This window comes from Hippoglossus stenolepis, chromosome 19, assembly GCF_022539355.2.
Source record: "Hippoglossus stenolepis isolate QCI-W04-F060 chromosome 19, HSTE1.2, whole genome shotgun sequence".
NCBI classification, from domain to species: domain Eukaryota; kingdom Metazoa; phylum Chordata; class Actinopteri; order Pleuronectiformes; family Pleuronectidae; genus Hippoglossus; species Hippoglossus stenolepis.
The window spans coordinates 12,031,035-12,048,830 of NC_061501.1; the positions used below are offsets into that span (position 1 = coordinate 12,031,035).

General features: G+C 44.4%; 2 protein-coding genes across 2 annotated transcripts; one reads left to right on the forward strand and one right to left on the reverse strand.

The window, feature by feature from the left end:
• The first annotated feature begins 8,293 nt into the window (after positions 1-8,293).
• Positions 8,294-10,011, forward strand: crhb (corticotropin releasing hormone b). Its single transcript, XM_035142439.1, has 2 exons — positions 8,294-8,614; positions 9,108-10,011. The coding sequence occupies exon 2, from the start codon at positions 9,128-9,130 to the stop codon at positions 9,629-9,631; it is 504 nt and encodes a 167-aa protein (XP_034998330.1). The 5' UTR covers positions 8,294-8,614; positions 9,108-9,127; the 3' UTR covers positions 9,632-10,011.
• Positions 10,012-11,211: 1,200 nt separating this feature from the next.
• trim55b (tripartite motif containing 55b) lies at positions 11,212-16,929 on the reverse strand. The gene is made up of 8 exons (XM_035142438.2): positions 16,613-16,929; positions 15,222-15,391; positions 14,513-14,693; positions 14,229-14,324; positions 13,299-13,532; positions 13,140-13,162; positions 12,637-12,761; positions 11,212-12,042 (listed from the first exon to the last, which is right to left on the reverse strand). Exons 1-8 carry the CDS (start codon positions 16,739-16,741, stop codon positions 11,870-11,872), a joined length of 1,131 nt encoding a protein of 376 aa, XP_034998329.1. The 5' UTR covers positions 16,742-16,929; the 3' UTR covers positions 11,212-11,869.
• Between the last annotated feature and the right edge of the window lie 867 nt (positions 16,930-17,796).

The following is a 17,796-nucleotide window of genomic DNA, read 5'->3' on the forward strand; positions in this document are numbered from 1 at the left end:
AGGGGTTGGAGGGGTTGGGGGGAGAAAGCAGCATCCTGACTGTAAATGTGTGAATGGCCTCGGGCGAAGTACAACCTACTTGTGGTTAGTTAGGCTCCTGTTCCTTCTGCCCTGTTTGAAAGTCATTGCCAACCCAAGTTAAATGAAACTATGTCCCCCCCCAGGGCTCAGTGTTATATCACACTACTCAAATCAGGCAGACGGCTGCATGTACTCAGCTCTTGCTCTCTGAGTTTAACGTGTACATGGTCGTGAGCATGACGGACACACACACACCCGAAGCATGTGCACTGGAAGACGAAAACATACTCGTGCATAGCGGAGATTCGATGGCTTCCAGCTCAATGCGGAAGCCAGAGAGTGGCGCTGGGCCAATATCCAAATCCCTCGTCTAATTAATGTTTACATAACTGTGGCTAATGTAATTCATGCTGGCCCACGCCGGGAGGGGGGTCAAGGAGCTCGGGGAAAGCCCACCTGAGTTGACAACAGCCCCGTGTGGAGGTTGTGTGCACAGCCCCGTGAACTGGACACATCAGTGGGGATCGAGAGGAGGAGAGAAAAGAAAAAAAACCACTAATTACAAATCACCTTGCAAACACTGGTCACAGAGCAATTTGGTAATGACGCTGAAGGTTCTTGGGGAAACTCGTTGAGTGCAACCTGTTTGCTATGATAAGTGGATATTTGCTTTCCGCACACATCTTGGCTGGTTAAAGCGGTCGTAGAACATCTCAGCATGAACATAACTCAGGTAAATGAACATTATTTTAACATTAAAGATTAATAATATGTAACAATTCTCCATTAAAACGTCTAAAAATGACATGGCACAGTTATATATTTTATTGACTTATGTACTTACATTATTCAAAGTGTTTTTGCCATTTAATTGCGTCATACCCATTTTGCACGTGGCTTTGATTTGCTTGTCTCTGATAGCTTCTGGGCAAACTTGAGCTGTGTCTCAATTTAGGAGCCGTGTCCTTCGGAGGCTGCAGATTTTGTCACAACAGCGAACACTCCCTCAAATGCATCCTTCCATCCCTGAGGGCAAACTATCCCAGGAGTCATTGCGCTAAACGATTTTCAAAGAGGTAACAGCGCCAGCAAGCGATAAGACGTCCCAACTAACAAAGCCAAGTCACACTTGTGTGAATCTGAAGTGAATACCGGGAGCCAAAGTTCACCAAAGTTCACCAAAGTTTAACTCCTGTGGCCAAAGCTACTTATTGCACATTTAAAGCAAAGTAATTAGACAAATATTACTGACTTGTGTTTTAAAGTGGAAACAACAATTAGCTATGTAAATGCAGGTGCTCAAATATAATGAGCCACGAGGGAATTCATTTCTTCCATTTCGATTCTAAAGCAATCACAACCTGCTGCCGCCACAGGGCACTTAGTGACTGTTTTAAAGGTGCTCTAATTTAATTGCAAGGAATAATGAGAGCTAATTTAAATCGCCTCACCTTTACTCCATGTCACATATATTCAATTTTATATCCAATGCACATAATAAAGGTCACAGTGTCTCTGTCAGCCACAAAAAAATTGATGTAAAATCAGGGTTTTTGTGCAGCATCACATCACGAAGATCAAAAAGTGCATTGTAATGGTGGAGAGCCGGATTGAAAACCACGTGTTCGAGTGACACAACCATCAGTTACAATGGGAGACGTCTGTCGTCACCCTCACTCTGGGCCTTCGCCGACTTTGAGGTGAAGTGTGTGGTAAGAGAGAAAGAAACCTCACTGTTTATGGCAAAGATACAATTTTGTGGATATCGGAGAAGCTTTTCCACAGATTACGAAGATGGCATAATGTGAACCGTGCAACAAAGAGGAGATTTAGAGGCTGAGGCGGGATGTGGTATAAGCGGCTTAGACTGCACACGGTGTCGGGTCAGTGTTGAGCGAGAAAACTGACATTGTTGAATCTACAGATAGCGTACGTATATCTGAGACTTACACATCTTCACATATGGTGGGATATGTAGATGGGCCCCGAGAGAGGCGGCCGCGGCAGCACATGGACAAAAGGAAGCAGATGATTTACAGCGGATAAACTGGGGAGCTTGAAATCACAGCAACTTCTAATATGCCACCACCCCACCGCCCCCCCTCTTCAGGAGCTCAGGCAGCATCTTGTGTGAAGACCACGTGTACGTATCCGCTGGGCTCAGGCCACGCGTACGTATCCTCTGGGCTCAGGCCACGCCGCGGTGCTTGAACATAACAGGATGAAAAAGTCTCTCACGGGGTCAATATGCTTGGCAGCTGCAATGGAAAGCACGCGAACAGAAGCTAATTTCTTTTACCCTTCAGCGGAAAAACATCATTTACGGGGCTAAAGTTCGAGGCAGCTACAGAGTCGAGGCATTGGGGACAAACGTAGGACATTATTATATGTAATAAAACACATATTATCGCTGTCCACAATGTAAACTTTTTCGTTACTCCTGTTTCCAGTTTTGTGTTTTTTAGCTGCTTCAAAGTAATTTATTTAGCTCCGGGAGCAGGGGGATTTTCTCAACCCATGTGGGAATACTTAACACAGGCTGTGGAGAAAAATGTTCAATATGACACAGGAGGTATGAAGTTGACGCACCTCCTCCCATGTGCTTGTTACCTCCCCCCCCCCAGACAAAGTGCAGGTTTCTCTCTCTTCATTAACACCAGGGACAGTTACATCAGATCTTGTGTCGCTAAATGTTCAGACGACCTCCCGTCATCGCTGGATAAATGGGTGGGTGGCTGGGGCAGTGAAGGACGGCAGAGTTCCTGGCACCTCTCCTCCGCCTGACAGCTGTCTGTCTGGATCGCTCATCCCGAGAACTCGTCCACTCACTCGCCCTGATGAATTTACCAGACAAGATGTCCATCCACCCGACATCTCACTCTTCTCCACCTCCTATATTTCCTCTGTCCCTGATCATAAGCTCCCCCTCGCTCGTGTGCGTCCAGCGTTTCCTCTCCCTGGTGGCTTTAAGCCTGATGGTGGCAGGTCTCCTGACAGAGGAGGTGCAGATTAATGTGTGTACCTCCGCTGATTGATTCATTACATTAGTTTTATTTGACTAGCTCGGCTGATTGATGCCGAGCTCTGGAAGCTTTTAAATCACAGCCACTCAATCGAATTAATCACAGAGAACCAAGTTCAGCGATGACTCTCTGGCACAGTTCACGCTTTTAAACACCACAATGTACTTATTAAAAACATATTATTCATCGCACAGCCAGAGAAGCCAAAACCAATGTCTGTGCTTGTGTTTTGCTCAATATTATGAGAGGAAGACAGGAATATCTTTGCTTTTCTGTTCTGTGCCATTCTGAGATTTGTTTTCCCTTAAGGTGCAGTTTGGTTTAATAGTCTCATTTTTTTGATGGTGTGATCGGTGCCTGTTTGCTTCTCGCTGATGATCAGAGAGAAAGCGAGGAGGGAACACACACACACACACACACACACACACACACACACACACACACACACACACACACACACACACATCTACACACACAATTAGAGAAGTTAAAGAAAAGCCTCAGTCATCTTCTGATCTGAACCAGTAAAAGATAAAGAAGAAAACAAAGGATGAGTCATTTGATTTTAAAGCCTGCTCAGAGGGAGGTCAGTTATGTGCAGCATGCTTTTACTGTGCAGGCACTTTTAATTATTTTGTAATCAAAACTTTTGGTGTTGAAGACATTCCTGTGTCTGCACTGATATTTTTGGACCCCATTTGCCGCTGCACCAGAACACATAACGCCGCGTCCAGCCCTGCAGTCCTTGTTTTCCTCATTAGACTATTTCAAATGCGCTTTCTGAAAAACAACAATGCATCTGCACAGACGCAGCCGACTTCACTGCATCTTCACTGGCTTGCATCCTGCCTAATGTGGTGGAGGACATCCATTATGTGCGCTATGGGGCAAATGCCCAGCGCGATCATCTGAGAGGACTCGCGGTTTGTGCACATGGCCCTCAGCGGCGGCAGGAAGCCCCATGTTTGCACACATATAGAGAGAGAGGGCAAGGCTTCCCTGGAAACTGGCAGCTCATGTCAGCTGGATGCTCTCATCGCCACTCAGAACCGAGGCCATCATATCTGGGATCGCTTATAGACAGAAAGCTGGTCACTGCCACGTGGCGATGGATGTGCTGTGCGGGGACAGATATCCATGCAGTCTTGCCTATCCTCACACTGAACCGTAACTTGGAATAAAGCTGCGACAGACATGCTTGGTTGAAGAGGGACAAAGAGGCACGCGCACTCATTAGCGCTTCCACTTAAGAGTAGATAAATCTCTCATCGACCGAAACTGGCCCCAACTGCTCTTCAACGCAACAACACACAACTGGGAAGTTCCTTGTCATACACAATCAAATATTGAATAAGCCCCAACCAATCTGCCTGTGCAACTTTCCTTGGCCTGATGAACTTGCTTTGGATCTAAACCCAGAAAGAAGAAAGCCCCCGAATGAACAGATCTGAGCGAAGCACTCTTCGCTGTACGACACAGCAAAGTGACAGACATCCACAGAGACAGGAAGAAGCCCATTCGACCATTTCAGCCTTTATGCTTGTGATTGTTACATTAAGTGAGGGTAGCTGCGCTGGAAGAGAAGGAGAGATTTTTAAGGTCATTGACGCTCGAGACAAGCCGAGTCTAAAATAAGGAAAACCGCGTGAATGTTTCTTTTTTGCTCTGGCTGTTTTCTGTCACTTTGACCCGTATGATAACTGTCAGTGTCGATGCGGGGGATGTCTGTCATTCTGCGCCGAGACCTGAAGTTATTTTCTCTTTTGGCTCTCCTGCCAACGATCGCACGGAGATTTGACAGATTTACTGGGTTGTAAATATTCAGAACCTGAGCCGTGACACCACACAGTGAACACAGCGATCAGCATGTCATGTCCAGATTAAGGGCCCCGTGCACGAGGAGCCAATTACGGCCCCAGTGTGTTATTAGGGAGCAGAGAAAACTGGGTTACAATTTTGTTGGAATAGCTTTGCCCTAGATTTCTCTTGAGATGGCAATTTTTTGTCGTTACCAAGCAAACAAATCTTCACAGTGTGGGAGTGGACGTCTGCCGCGTAGTTAAACATTACTCGTGTATCAGTGAAAGAGAATATCACATAATAGCATAAACTCAGGAAGCAGAACAGACATTAGGCACAAAGCTGAAACCTCTTATATACATCTCACTTATACTATAGAAAATATAAGATCAAAATTATATAAGATTCCTTGTGTTTTGTGTAGTTTTGATGATCTTTTTTTTATAGTTTTGATGTTATACTTTCTATCTATCTATCTATCTATCTATCTATCTATCTATCTATGAGGCACAACTCTGAGACATCTTAAGGAGAAATCAGGATAAAATACTGAAAACAATTTCATATTCACAATATTTATACATACACATAATAACAGCAACTGGCAGAATCGCATCAGAAAATAACAGAAATGTCATATTTTGAACAACAAAGCCGACGTGTCCCCGGCCTGTGTCCAAAGTCCAGAGTCACGACCTGTGATGGAAAACGAATTTACGACCCTGTTCCTTTTGTCCTTTTTCCACACGTTTACTCATGCCTGTGTAACCTTTGCTAACGGCTGCAGAACCCAGCTGCTGTGGGAAATTATTTAGTTTTTTATAACAATGAAACTATATAGTCGTGGCCCTTTTTTAAAAAGCATTTATGCCCTCAGTGGGATTGGGGCAGAATGTCACCGGAGTCAGTTTAGAGACGTCAGGAGGTAATGAAAGATCAGTTGGAACACGGTTCGTGTTGTCAACAATTTTAGAGAAAAACAGAGACTTTATGAATGTGATCTTAGAGATAAGCTTTTTAATATGAAGATGTTTTGACTCTAATCTGTTCACAATCATTTTGGGGTTTTAATTGAAAGGGGACTGAAGAAAGGTAGGAGATGAGGTGTTGTCTTTAGCGAGGAGATTGGGATCCAATGTGTGACCGATCATTAGGGAGGCCTCTGATCTGAGGCACACATGCTGGATTCATATAGACAGAAGGGCCCTTGAGGGATCGCTGCATTATGGGCGGCTTTGCTTCACACGTTCTCTCTGAATGTACACACTGTTGAGTCGCATGCAAACCGTAGGCAGGAAGGCCAGCTGTCTCACATTGAATCTTTCAGGAGGCGATCTTTTCGAGAGCCTCCAGAAGATCGTTACGTTTCATCGTGACACATTCATCGCCTGTGAAATGCTGAAATCAGCATCAAGACAAATTCACAAATGTCTTCTTAAAAACAAACATCTCCTGACTTCCAGTGAAGAATAGCTCAGCATCAACATGACGAGCAGCTTTCATCCTGCATAAGTAATGACTGCTCCAATCTTAAACTGCCATGACTGAACATTTTCATATCCTGGGGGCTGATTGAATAAAAGCTCTGTGCGGTTTTGTGGTCGATTCTAAAACAAGAAATGTCATTTCAGTTTTTTTTTTTACTCAGAACGAAAGGCCAAGCTTCCACTTATATTAGAGAGCTGTTTTTATAACAGGTGATATCACTGGGCTATAAACCAGAAGGACACCTGAGGTACAGGACTGAGGTCAGGCGGAGGTTCTGAGTGCTGAGCATCGAGATATATGCATTCACAGCAGCAGAATACCTGTTCACACTGTTTTAATCAGTGACCTTAGTTTGTCAAAGTCGAGCTGAACACGAGAAAAAATCTGGAAAACAAGGCTCAATCCACTGGGGGAAAGAAGCCCAATTATCTAGGAGGGGAGTTCGATTCAGAAAGGCGAATGATCAATTAAAAGAACGTGCTGCAGTGGCGTCTGTTCGTCAGTAAAGCTGTGAAAACCCCCCTCAGAAGGTTTGGTTCCAATCCATTAAAAACATTTTAACATCATCATTATTTCTGTACTTTCCACCTGCACCTGTCAGAGTCAAAGGTCAACGTGCCAATTTCCACAGAGGAATTGTCAAAGTTTTATCAAAACCCAATCGCCCGAGGGACTCGCTCTAATTGAGGAAACAAAGGGATAATCAGTGGAGCCTGAGTGTTTTCCGGTGTGGCTTCACAGGAGGAGGATTTTTCTCTCGCAGTGATCTGTTCGGGGACAGTGATTTGAAAATGAGGTGACATGAGCTGACCACAAGCAGTCACTCTCTCATCTGGCTGTGTTTTCTATTTGTGTCAGCCAACATGTGTTTCTCATGATGGGACCTGACACCTCCCCCGGAGCAGGAAGGGCATCAAAGTGGAGGGAGGCTATAGGGGGAAACAACACCGACAAATGCAAATTATGCTCCGATTCACTAAAGATGTCAAAGGATGAAATGGGAAATTTGTAGCATGGCAGAAATGTTTGAGTAATATCCATCTGGTGCTCGGTCACTACATTTGCAAAATCAATTTTTTACCTCCCGTTTCCTTCAAATTGGCTATTTTTTACTTGAGTGCACTAAAAACTTTTCCCCGAGGTGCATGTCTGGCTCAAATGGAATGGCTGTTGAGGGTTAATGGGAAGGTTTGGGGAAGGGTTACATGTGGAGCTTCTACCTAAGAGGGATAGTGCCAACTTCTGCTCATCCACAGACAAAGAGTGTTAATAAAAGGTTATTTAATTGCATTCCCTGTAAATGTGAACACACAGAGACACTGCCAAGTTCCAGCGGTTTACGATTCTAATGGGCTGTTTGATACTGGATTAAGCTCTCCGTGTTGGATGAGTGGTTCGACGGTGGGACCCTCTGGGGCTTTGTGGCCGAGGCACCCAGTGGTATAGGTAGTGACGTGGTATGTGCAACAGCAGCAGCAGCAGCAATGAATCACTGGGAAACAATGCCTCTCTCTGAGCCTGAGCTGTTTGCAGATGCACAATCATTCCATAACACAGATAACACGGGAAAGTGCTTTGAGATCATTGGTGTGGTTTAATAAGCCACATAAACTCAGGCCTGCAAATTGCACAAAAATGTACCTGTTGTATCTGATGCATGTCCAACATTTCCATTGTCGGAATAATTGATGATCATTTCAATACGGCACAAGTTGATAATAAAGACCAGTTACTGCAGTTTGTTACTTGATAGAAGTGTTTTTCTCCCCCACAGGCAAAGCACAATTTAATGTGATCCTGCACACATTGTGGAAATCATCTGTGATCGAGAGGCAGGAGAAGAAATTTAGCTCATCTTCACTTCATTCTCAGCCTTTCACTCCAGAGCGTCTTCTCCTCTCGGAATCCAAGAAGCGACTTATTATTTGTTCTTTCTTACACTAACTCACTCAAATGGAAATGCCAGCAGGTGTGGCACCCACCCCTAGAAGCGCGGAGGTAGACGCTCGCGCACGCGCGCGCACGCTCACATATGACTCATCTCGTCTAAACTAAAGCACTTTGTCAGAGGCGCCCATTCACGTTGCACCCATGCGAGGACGCGCAGACTCAATCTCAGCTCGGAGCGCGACATTTATAGTCAGCTTGGCTATATAAGTCCATTCAGCATCTACTCTTAAAGTAACTATATACTTGTTTCTTCAAAGGAGGTGAAGGAGGAGCATCTCGCCAACTACCTGGCAACCTACCCGGCTGTACTGGACCTCCTCTAAAGACTGAAGGTGCGTAAAGCTTCTTCTTTTCATTTCATCCACATTGTGAGTTTGTGTGTGTGAAGCTGATTTGGCGCGTCACATCTGCTGGTTTTCACAGATCACAAAGTGGATTTTAGTCTGAACTGCATTGTTATTTCGCACACAATCTTGTTTTGTAAAATGGAAACACGTGTAACTTTAGCAGGCTTCCACCTCCACAGTCTATCCATCAGTGCGCCAAATAGAATCTCTCTTTTACGCGCAAATATTTCACATTGTGCACCAGTTCCACGACCCATTCGCATTATTAAAACAGATGAAGACGAATTAATTAACAGTCTTACAATAATAAATCAACGTTAACACTTTATTTCGTATAGTTGCCAGCCCGTTACATGTTTCCAATGTCCGTTTCTCCGTGCGTAAATTCCTCTTTACGCAGCACATTTCACACCAGAGTTCAAATGAAAAAATATACCTGTCCCATGAAAGTAATCCTGAGATTTCCTTCTCTTCCCAGATTCCTGTTGATATCCTGACATGAAGCTCAATTTACTTGGTACCACCGTGATTCTGCTTGTTGCCTTCTTGCCGCGCTACGAATGTCGGGCTATTGACAGCCCTGGCGGTGCACTGCGCGTCCTTGCTCCCCAAACCCAGAACTCCCAGCAGCAGCAGTCTGGTCCCATCCTGGAGCGGCTCGGAGAGGAGTTCTTCGTCCGACTGGGCAACGGGGACTCTAACTCTTTCCCATCCTCGTCCATGTATCCCGCCGAGTCGCCTGCCATCTACAACAGAGCACTGCAACTCCAGCTGACGCGGCGTCTTTTACAAGGGAAAGTTGGGAACATCAGGGCGCTCATAGGCGGCTTCGAGGACCGCGGTGACGACTCGATGGAGAGGGGCAGGAGGTCCGAAGACCCGCCGATATCCCTGGATCTGACCTTCCACCTGCTCCGGGAGATGATGGAGATGTCCCGGGCGGAACAGATGGCTCAGCAGGCGCAAAATAACAGAAGAATGATGGAGCTCTTCGGGAAATGAAGAGCTCCTTCCAGTCCGCCAAAGATCTCTTCTCCCTTTCTTTAAGTTTTTAATTTTGGTTTTTTTTCTTGCGTTTTTGCCATCAGCACAAAACATGCTCTGTACAATATAGTGCTGCTGTATCACTCTATTATTTAAAGCTTTAACCTCAAACTATGGAGCATAAACGGGCTTGAGTCATAATGATCCGATTGTACCCTGCCATTTTAATGTTGGTGTCAAATCTGTAGAATCGCACCGGTCTCCACATCTGAGATGAAACACCCAGATAGTTTGAGACATGGAATACTGCATTAGCAAAATTGGCAATTTGTTCTAGATTATGGATCACTGTATTTATGATATTTATGTTTGTTAATAAACTTATGTGCAACCAGTCATTTTCTGTTGTGCAAGAGAATGTCTTATATCTATATTTTTTAATAAAAGATTAAAAGCACTGCTTACACTTCTCTGTGGACATCCTTACACATGAGTTAATAATAACTACAACGAAAACAAACTATTCCCAGTTACTTTATTCTCTAATTTGATTAGATACACTTTCATATTGTTTATTGATACACAAATTTGTAATCTTACATTGGACAATAAATGTTTACTGCAAAGCAAACGCTTGGTTGGAGAGAGCACAAATGGCCACTGCATCTTGAGACTTGCCTACACAGATATTGATTGAGAACGCTTCTTTTTTCTGACTGAATACAAAACATCTTACATGGTGTTACCATGGCATTGATCTGCAGCCAAGTCGTGGGCTAACACCATGCCTCCTCTCCATCACACAGACACAAAAAGAGATGAAAAAAACAAAAAATGTAACCAAAGGAAGCTGTGAGAGAGCGCCCGCGGCCATGCAGGTGAAAAACACAGCGCCCTTTCTCCTAAACCCTTAATCCTCAGGAGAGATTTCTCGTTATACCAGTAAGAGGCAAACCACAGACAGCTCAAAGATGCACCACTGATAGCTAATGAGTGTGAAAGACGCGTGTGTGTGTGCCTGCTGTTTTGATCCTTGACCCACAGTGTCAGGGAAAACTAAACAAGAGCTATGGATGTGAGTCATTCGATTCTGTTTGGCCCACTTAGCAACTTGGGGCTTAGCGCTGCATTGAGCCCATTTGTAAAGGATCCAACTCAGTGAGAGATGGTGAACAATAATTGGATGGGACTCCGTGGCAGACTTGCTGGGGAGTCACAGCAAGGTGAGACCACCGCGAGGCAGCAAATAGACGACTGACGGCCGGAGGCTCACTGCAGCCCCCTATGTACAGTAGGTTGTGGGCAGGGATGGTAAGGCGACCATACAGTACACAGGGATCTTATAACTGTCTGAACCAGCTATAAAAAGAGCACTAATGCCTTTGCTAGCTGGATTTTCTTCGACAGAACTAAATGGAAAAGAGTGTGAGGAATAGGTAAATGGAGGGAGAGAGAGAAAAATAGGTCTTTTCCCTTTACACATGAGCACCGAGAGGATGGGAGTTATACAAAATCTATTTCTTTGGTATTTCAGACCCTTTTTTTAACCTGAAGTACATCAACACATGTGGAAATAAGATGAAACTGAAGATTGGAGCTCTACTTGTTTGTACAATTTGGTTTTAATGACACATATAATATAATACACAATGATTTGTCCACAATAGGAAAATATACCTGTGTTACACGACTAATAATACAGGCCGTTTTGTGTATGTGAAATACTGAAATGTCACAGTGATAGTTTTGTACGTGGGCAACCCTAATAATTAAGTCATAAAGTATACGACAGGGAGGAAAACCTAAGGCCGCCTGGTTCTGGCTGCTGTCTAATGATCTAGTTTAAGCTGTGGGTTGGAAAAGGTCAGCTACATGGAAATAAAATGTATGATCATGTTCGAATTCCGGAAATAACCAAACTCACTCCTAGCCTGTCTGTCATTCAGTTTGTCCAAAAATGAAAAGGAAGAAGCAAAACTTGTCTTAAATAAGAAAAATAAAATAAAATCCGTCCGTAGGAAATGATGCAAGCTCAAACAATCACAGCAAGAGATAAAGTAGAGAATAGAAACCTCTGTCTCTTCTTTTACGTCTACCTCAGAGATTCAGATTTTCCCTTTGGCACGGATCTTAATCCGTCTCACTGTTCCCCCCAATCTGGAAGGAGAAGGATCGCAACTGGCCTGAGACCAACATCTAAGAGAGACACTTATCCTGCTCCTGGTTTAGGCGTTGTCTGGGCCGGGCGGCTGGCGGCTAAGTTGACGCAGGGCTCTTCGCCACGCTGGGGGAGGGGTTTATCTGCTGAGGGGGAGGAGGCTGGACTGAGGCGGCTGCGACAGCACTGCCTCCAGAAACAGTCTGGGCCCCGTCTCCTTCCTCGGCGCCTGCTTCTCCGTCCTCATCCAGATCGTCCTCGTCGTCCTCATCTGTAAAAGAAAGTAGGAAGGAGACGCAGGTCAGAGAAACTATAAAACTATAGAGAGTTGATGGTGACAGGTGTGGCAGCCTCCACCCGCTGGAACTCTATTGTGGCAGAGATCCACAATGCCCTATCTCGGGACACTTGGAGACCACCTCCACACAAAGGCTTTTAACTACTAGTCTCATTTTCCCCAGCATGCATTTCTAATACTATTTTCTGTCCTTGCTTTGTTACCGTTACCAAGGAGCTCATATTTTAAACCCTGCATGTATGTTGATTGCTTTGTTTATATGCAAGATTACGCAAAAACTACTAGACTGATTACCACCAAAAGGTTTTTCTCAATGAAATTTGGCAATCCAAATAAAAATCCAAATCTCATGAATTTAAATGTGATTTCACAAGGGGACTGACGGGCCTAAGCTGAGGTATGCACTCTAATAAGGGCCATTCTCGTTTTAATTTTTCATTTTCCTGAGCCTCTAAATTGGTCTTTGGTACCTTATAAGCTGCTATATGAATCCAAGTTGTTATTATATTATTATTATTATTAGATAACTGATCTGTTATCAACCATGATCGATCTCTGGCCTTTCACCTTGGATGAAGTCGATGCTGCGCAGGGCCATCCCCTCCCTCTTGAACTCGACGGTGTAGTGATCCATGTTCTCATAGCCGCGCTCAACTTTATCCAAGTGTGCCGTGCTGGATGCTACTGCAATCCTGAGTGTAGAAACGGAAGTTAGCATATTTATAGAGAGAAAAGAATCACCCTCAGGTCGTCAATGTAACGCTTGCTATATTTTGTCAATCTGTGATGTTTAGCACATTCTACAAGCTATTTCAAAATGCCACGGCTAAAGATAGGGATTTGCGGCATTTCACAGAACTTCACTTTGGCAGCTGGCAGGTGTGATCTCGCCCGCTGCATTAGGCTGGTGGATCTACGTGTAGGTGCGGATGTAAATTTGGGAAATGACTCACTACAGTTCAGAAAAAACAGGGCACTAAAAAATAATCAAAACATACACAGTAACAGTGTGAAATCTTCTTTACATCGCAAACCAGGGTGATTATTAATGCATAGAAACATGTACTCACTTTTCGAGGAGAGGCTTTGTGTTCTGAAAGACACAATATAAATAAAGACTAAATATCCATTTAACTTATCCATAGAATATTGATAAGTGAAACCATTTTGTTTGAAGCGTATAACAAAAAATTGAAAGCCCCATATAGGTCCCTCATTTTGTCTCTGACCTGCAGGAATAAGGCCATCTCTGGCTCCTCCATGGTCTGGATCCCCATCTCCACAGTCTTACAGCTCTCCTCCAGGTGGTCTCCGTACTTCCTGGTCAGGCCCCGGATGTAGTTCACCTTCTCTTCCTGCTCGACCGTCACCTTTTGACTCATCTCCTTCTTCTTCTCCTCCAGGACGGAGTACAACTGATCAAACCTCTCGCAAACCAGAGTCTTCTGCCTCCGTCCGTTCTCCTGTGTATGCGTGAGTGTAAAGGGAAAGATTATAACTTCTATAAGTCCGTCTATAGTCATCATTCCTCGAAGTGTGCAGGGAGACAAATGTATATAAATGCAAAGCGAGGTTACAACTGAATATTTGAGCTGGAAAAAATGAGGAGGTCGTTGCTGCCTTCTGTGCACTGTTGTGTAAATAACGTAAATGACAAATATTCTGTGGAGCCTGTCCTCTGCTCATGGGCCTGTGCCATGTGTGCAGGGAGGACGGTGAGGCTCATTCTGCATGTCCGTCCTGAGTGATGCCACTGAGGGCGATGCATGGGTGGGGGGGGTCTCTCTACTACAACTAACTGTGGCTTGTGAACCATAGGAGAAGCTGTCTGCTCTCCCCCCATCAATTACGCATCTCGTTTTTAATGTCAGTGTGCAAAAAGCAGAATGGAGAGCCCCGCTAAGTGCATGTAGAGGAACATGTGGAAAAGAGGGGATGTAAGATAGGCCAAGGCATTGTTACATTTATTTCCTCTCTCCACCTCGCTGTCTAAACCTTACAGACAGATAAAAGCAGCGAGAGTGGCAGTAAACAAGGACACATTACTTCTGTTGTTCCGACTGTGCAGGTGAATGCAGGTGCATTAGTGTGGGCACTGAGCGAGGCCAGCTTGCTGTGTGAGCGAGAGGCCAGGCGGCTTGCAGCAGTTGGACACTGACCTCTACGACACGACAGGCTTCCTCTAGCTGACTGATAATGCCCTGCATCCTGTCATTGTTCCCGACCATCATGGTGATCCCGTCACTCAGCTCTGTCTGGGGGGCAAGGACACGTAAACACCTGAGATCGAGTGTGAATCAAAACTGGGTCAAAGTTATGATGCATTAAAGTCTGTCTGTCTTCTCTGTCTACCTAACCAGACACCCACCCACCCTCCCACCGGTCTGTCCACTCATCCATCCCAACAGTATCCATGGTTTCTATGACTACGTTCAGGCCTCACCTTCTTCGTCTGGTAAACGCTGCTGATAGGTGCCACCTCACAGTCTTTGTGATCTCCGAACACCTTACACATGGAGCATGTGGGCACACCGTGGGTCACACAGTAAATATTGATCTTCTCTTCCTTGTGGACATCGCACATGGGCGACGCCTCTTCCGTCCTCTCCGGCGCTGGCTTGCTGCTGTTGAGGTGTAAAAAAAAAAAGAAAACAGTGGCATCTCCCTGTCAGGCCGTACATTTTAGTGCATATTGGCTGAGGGCTGCTTGATAATGTCAAAGGTACACATGTCAGTAGTTTATTGATGATCCATCAGTCTTGACTTGCCGTGCACATGGACTGACAGCACTGTAATCAATAGATCACCATATTGCTGTTCAGTACACAGGTGTAGTGCAGGTGCACAGTGTTTTTTATTAATTTGTCTTTTCCATCTACATTGTCTCTGGATCTTTGTCTGTAAAATGTGTAATTTCCCACAAATTCTCGATCCAGTGTGAGGATGAGCATCCAGAGTGTGAGTGGATCTTAAGTCATCTGCTAACATCTGTGTGAATAGATGACTCCGACTAGAGACATCCTGTCATCCACTCCTCCTCTGTGACTCAGGAGCCACTGGCACTGAAACCACCAACTGCTGCACGTGATGACTATTTCCTTTAATTTTGTGTTATATCACGAGAGACTTAATGTGCGTTAGACCCATCTCACCTGCTTGACTCCTGCTTGAACATATCAATGATATTCTCGACGAGCAGGTTCCTCTGCAGCCCGTAAACACCGTGCCTGTCCAGAACCACCTCGTGCCGGCAGGAGGGGCATCGGAAGCGGCCACCTGACGTCAATGAGCCACTTCTTGTTGGAAGGTACGGGTTCGATGCCTGTAAGCGGTCACATTCAAACACTAAATTAAAGAGGCGTCAATCAGGGTCTGAATTGATGTGTAGCGTGTTGGGGGTAGATGTCAGGATGGCAGACCCTCAGGGGAACCTGCAGTTATGTTGTGTTGTGAGATAAAGATGTAATTAAACATGCTTTTCATCTCTGTTCTATTACAGTAATTATGTTAGTCCGTGGTGTTTGTTTAGGATACTGTTGTGAAGGGTGCATTTTAGTAACATGAGTGAAACTGTGGACAATAGTAACCCCACTAGAATGGACATGTGGTTGAGGTCTGTGATGAATAGATTACCTCAGCAAATTATTTCTGCATTCCAGGTAAGATCAGTCCTGTGGCTGAACTAACTCCCTTGATTACTCCCTCTGCAAAGAAGATAATAATTTCATCTGAAATATTTTTGTTTGTTAATTAGCAGGATCACGCCCAAACTTCTAACTACTGAGATAGATTTCCCAGAAACTCAGGGGAAGAATGCGTCACTGAGTCACAGAAGAACACGATAAACTTTGGTGTGGATCCGTATCAGGGGGCAGATCCAGCTATTTCTCTCTCTCTCTCTCTTTAACATTGCAACATAGGGCATCTCCGTTGACTTCTCACTGAATAATTCATGGATCTCGATGAGAACAAAAATCAGGTATGTTGAGGGGACTGATATCTATGAGTTGTGCCATTTCTTTTTTACAGATCCAAGTAAAAATTCACCTCCAGTGAGTTTATGTGCTGTGTCATAATAAGGGGACTGTTAGTGGAGGTATGCGCTCGGCTGTGTGCTCTTCTAAATAATTTCGCTCTGCAGTTATGAAACAATAATCCACTGGTTCAACAGTCTTCAGTGTATTATACGTTATAAATATTATATTATACAAGTATAACCCAATCACCAAGAAGTTCATATTGGTTATGAAGTGTTTTAGAGCAGGGAGTAATACTTGAAAGCAACATAATCCAAGTTCTTTACAGAGATAATGTTTGTATACACATCCTTACAGGCTATTTTTATTTCTAATGATAATAAAAAACAAAGTGTTGAATTTCAAAGTGTTGACGTGAGAGTACACACATGTTATATGTGTTAGCAGTTATTAGTTCGTGAGGAGATCAGTGGTTCAAATGACACAGACTGTCAGGGGGACGTGTGATGTGGTGTTAGTTTCCCCTCGATGATAACAACAACATGTCGGTGTGTCCGGTCGCCTACCTGGAAGACATCGTTGGCACATTTCCTGCAGAGGTTGTGTTGGCACGGCAGGATGACCACGGGCTTTGTAAACATTTCCAGGCATATGGGACAGATCAGCTGCTTCTCCAGGTTCTCCATGGTGTTCATAGCTGTGACTCAACACGATGATCGAGGCTCGGGAGGACGGCAGACACCGAATCAGACAAAGCTGCTAAAGTGAGCTAATAGTCCCGTTTGCTGCAGTAGGCCCAGGGTCAGGCTGAGGCCCTGCTGCCTGCTCTCGTCTCACGGGGGGTGTGGGGCTCCTATCTCGCTGCTGTCAGTTCTGTTTATAGCAGCTATTGCTGTCACGTCAAAGGTTGCCATTTTTACCTTGCCCTTATTTGAAACCGAGCAGGGCGGCGCTGAACAGCTGTCCCCCCCCCCCCAGGCCTCAGCACTTCCACCAGAGTTCACTTGGGGGGGGGTTTGAAAAGCGGACTTAAGTGTTGTTTTCTGCACCACGTGTAAAATATCACATATGACACAGCCTCCATTTAAAGCATGTAGAGGTCTTCAGATCAGGCCTGATGTTTTCAGCTGAATGCACGATGAGCTATAAAATATATGCTCCTAGACATTAATCTGAATTATGTCCCAGTCAAACAACTAAACGTTTAATAAAATGGATGAATTATATTATTAATCAATAGGAACATTACACACAACAAAGTCAATATACGATACGAGCTTGTATAAAAACATCTGTTGACTGTTAGCCTGATCCAGATGCTAAGTTCAAATGCTAGCTAGTGCTCACAGTGAAAAACAACAGGTACACGAAGGACTCCTAATGCCCCAAAAGGACATTGACGTCGCCCACTAAAAGGTATTTGGAAACATAATATAACTTTACTTATGTACAGTATTAAACAAACTGTGACATGTGTAAAATTAGCATTCGTCCACTTTTTGTTGTGTAAAAGTTAAGCTAGCAAGGTCTTTGCACCTGGACGACCAGCTAACGACAATTGGCCTAAATATAATATACCACCTGGATTTGTGGATAAACTGCGTTGTATTCATGTCCAGTGAGACAGGAAGTAGTCAGTATCATGTATTAAAAGTCAACTGAGGTGATAGGATAAGTGTGCTGCGTTTTGATATCAAACAATAATTGAAACAAAGCTAAAAGAAAAAAAAAACATTGGAGAATGCGGGCA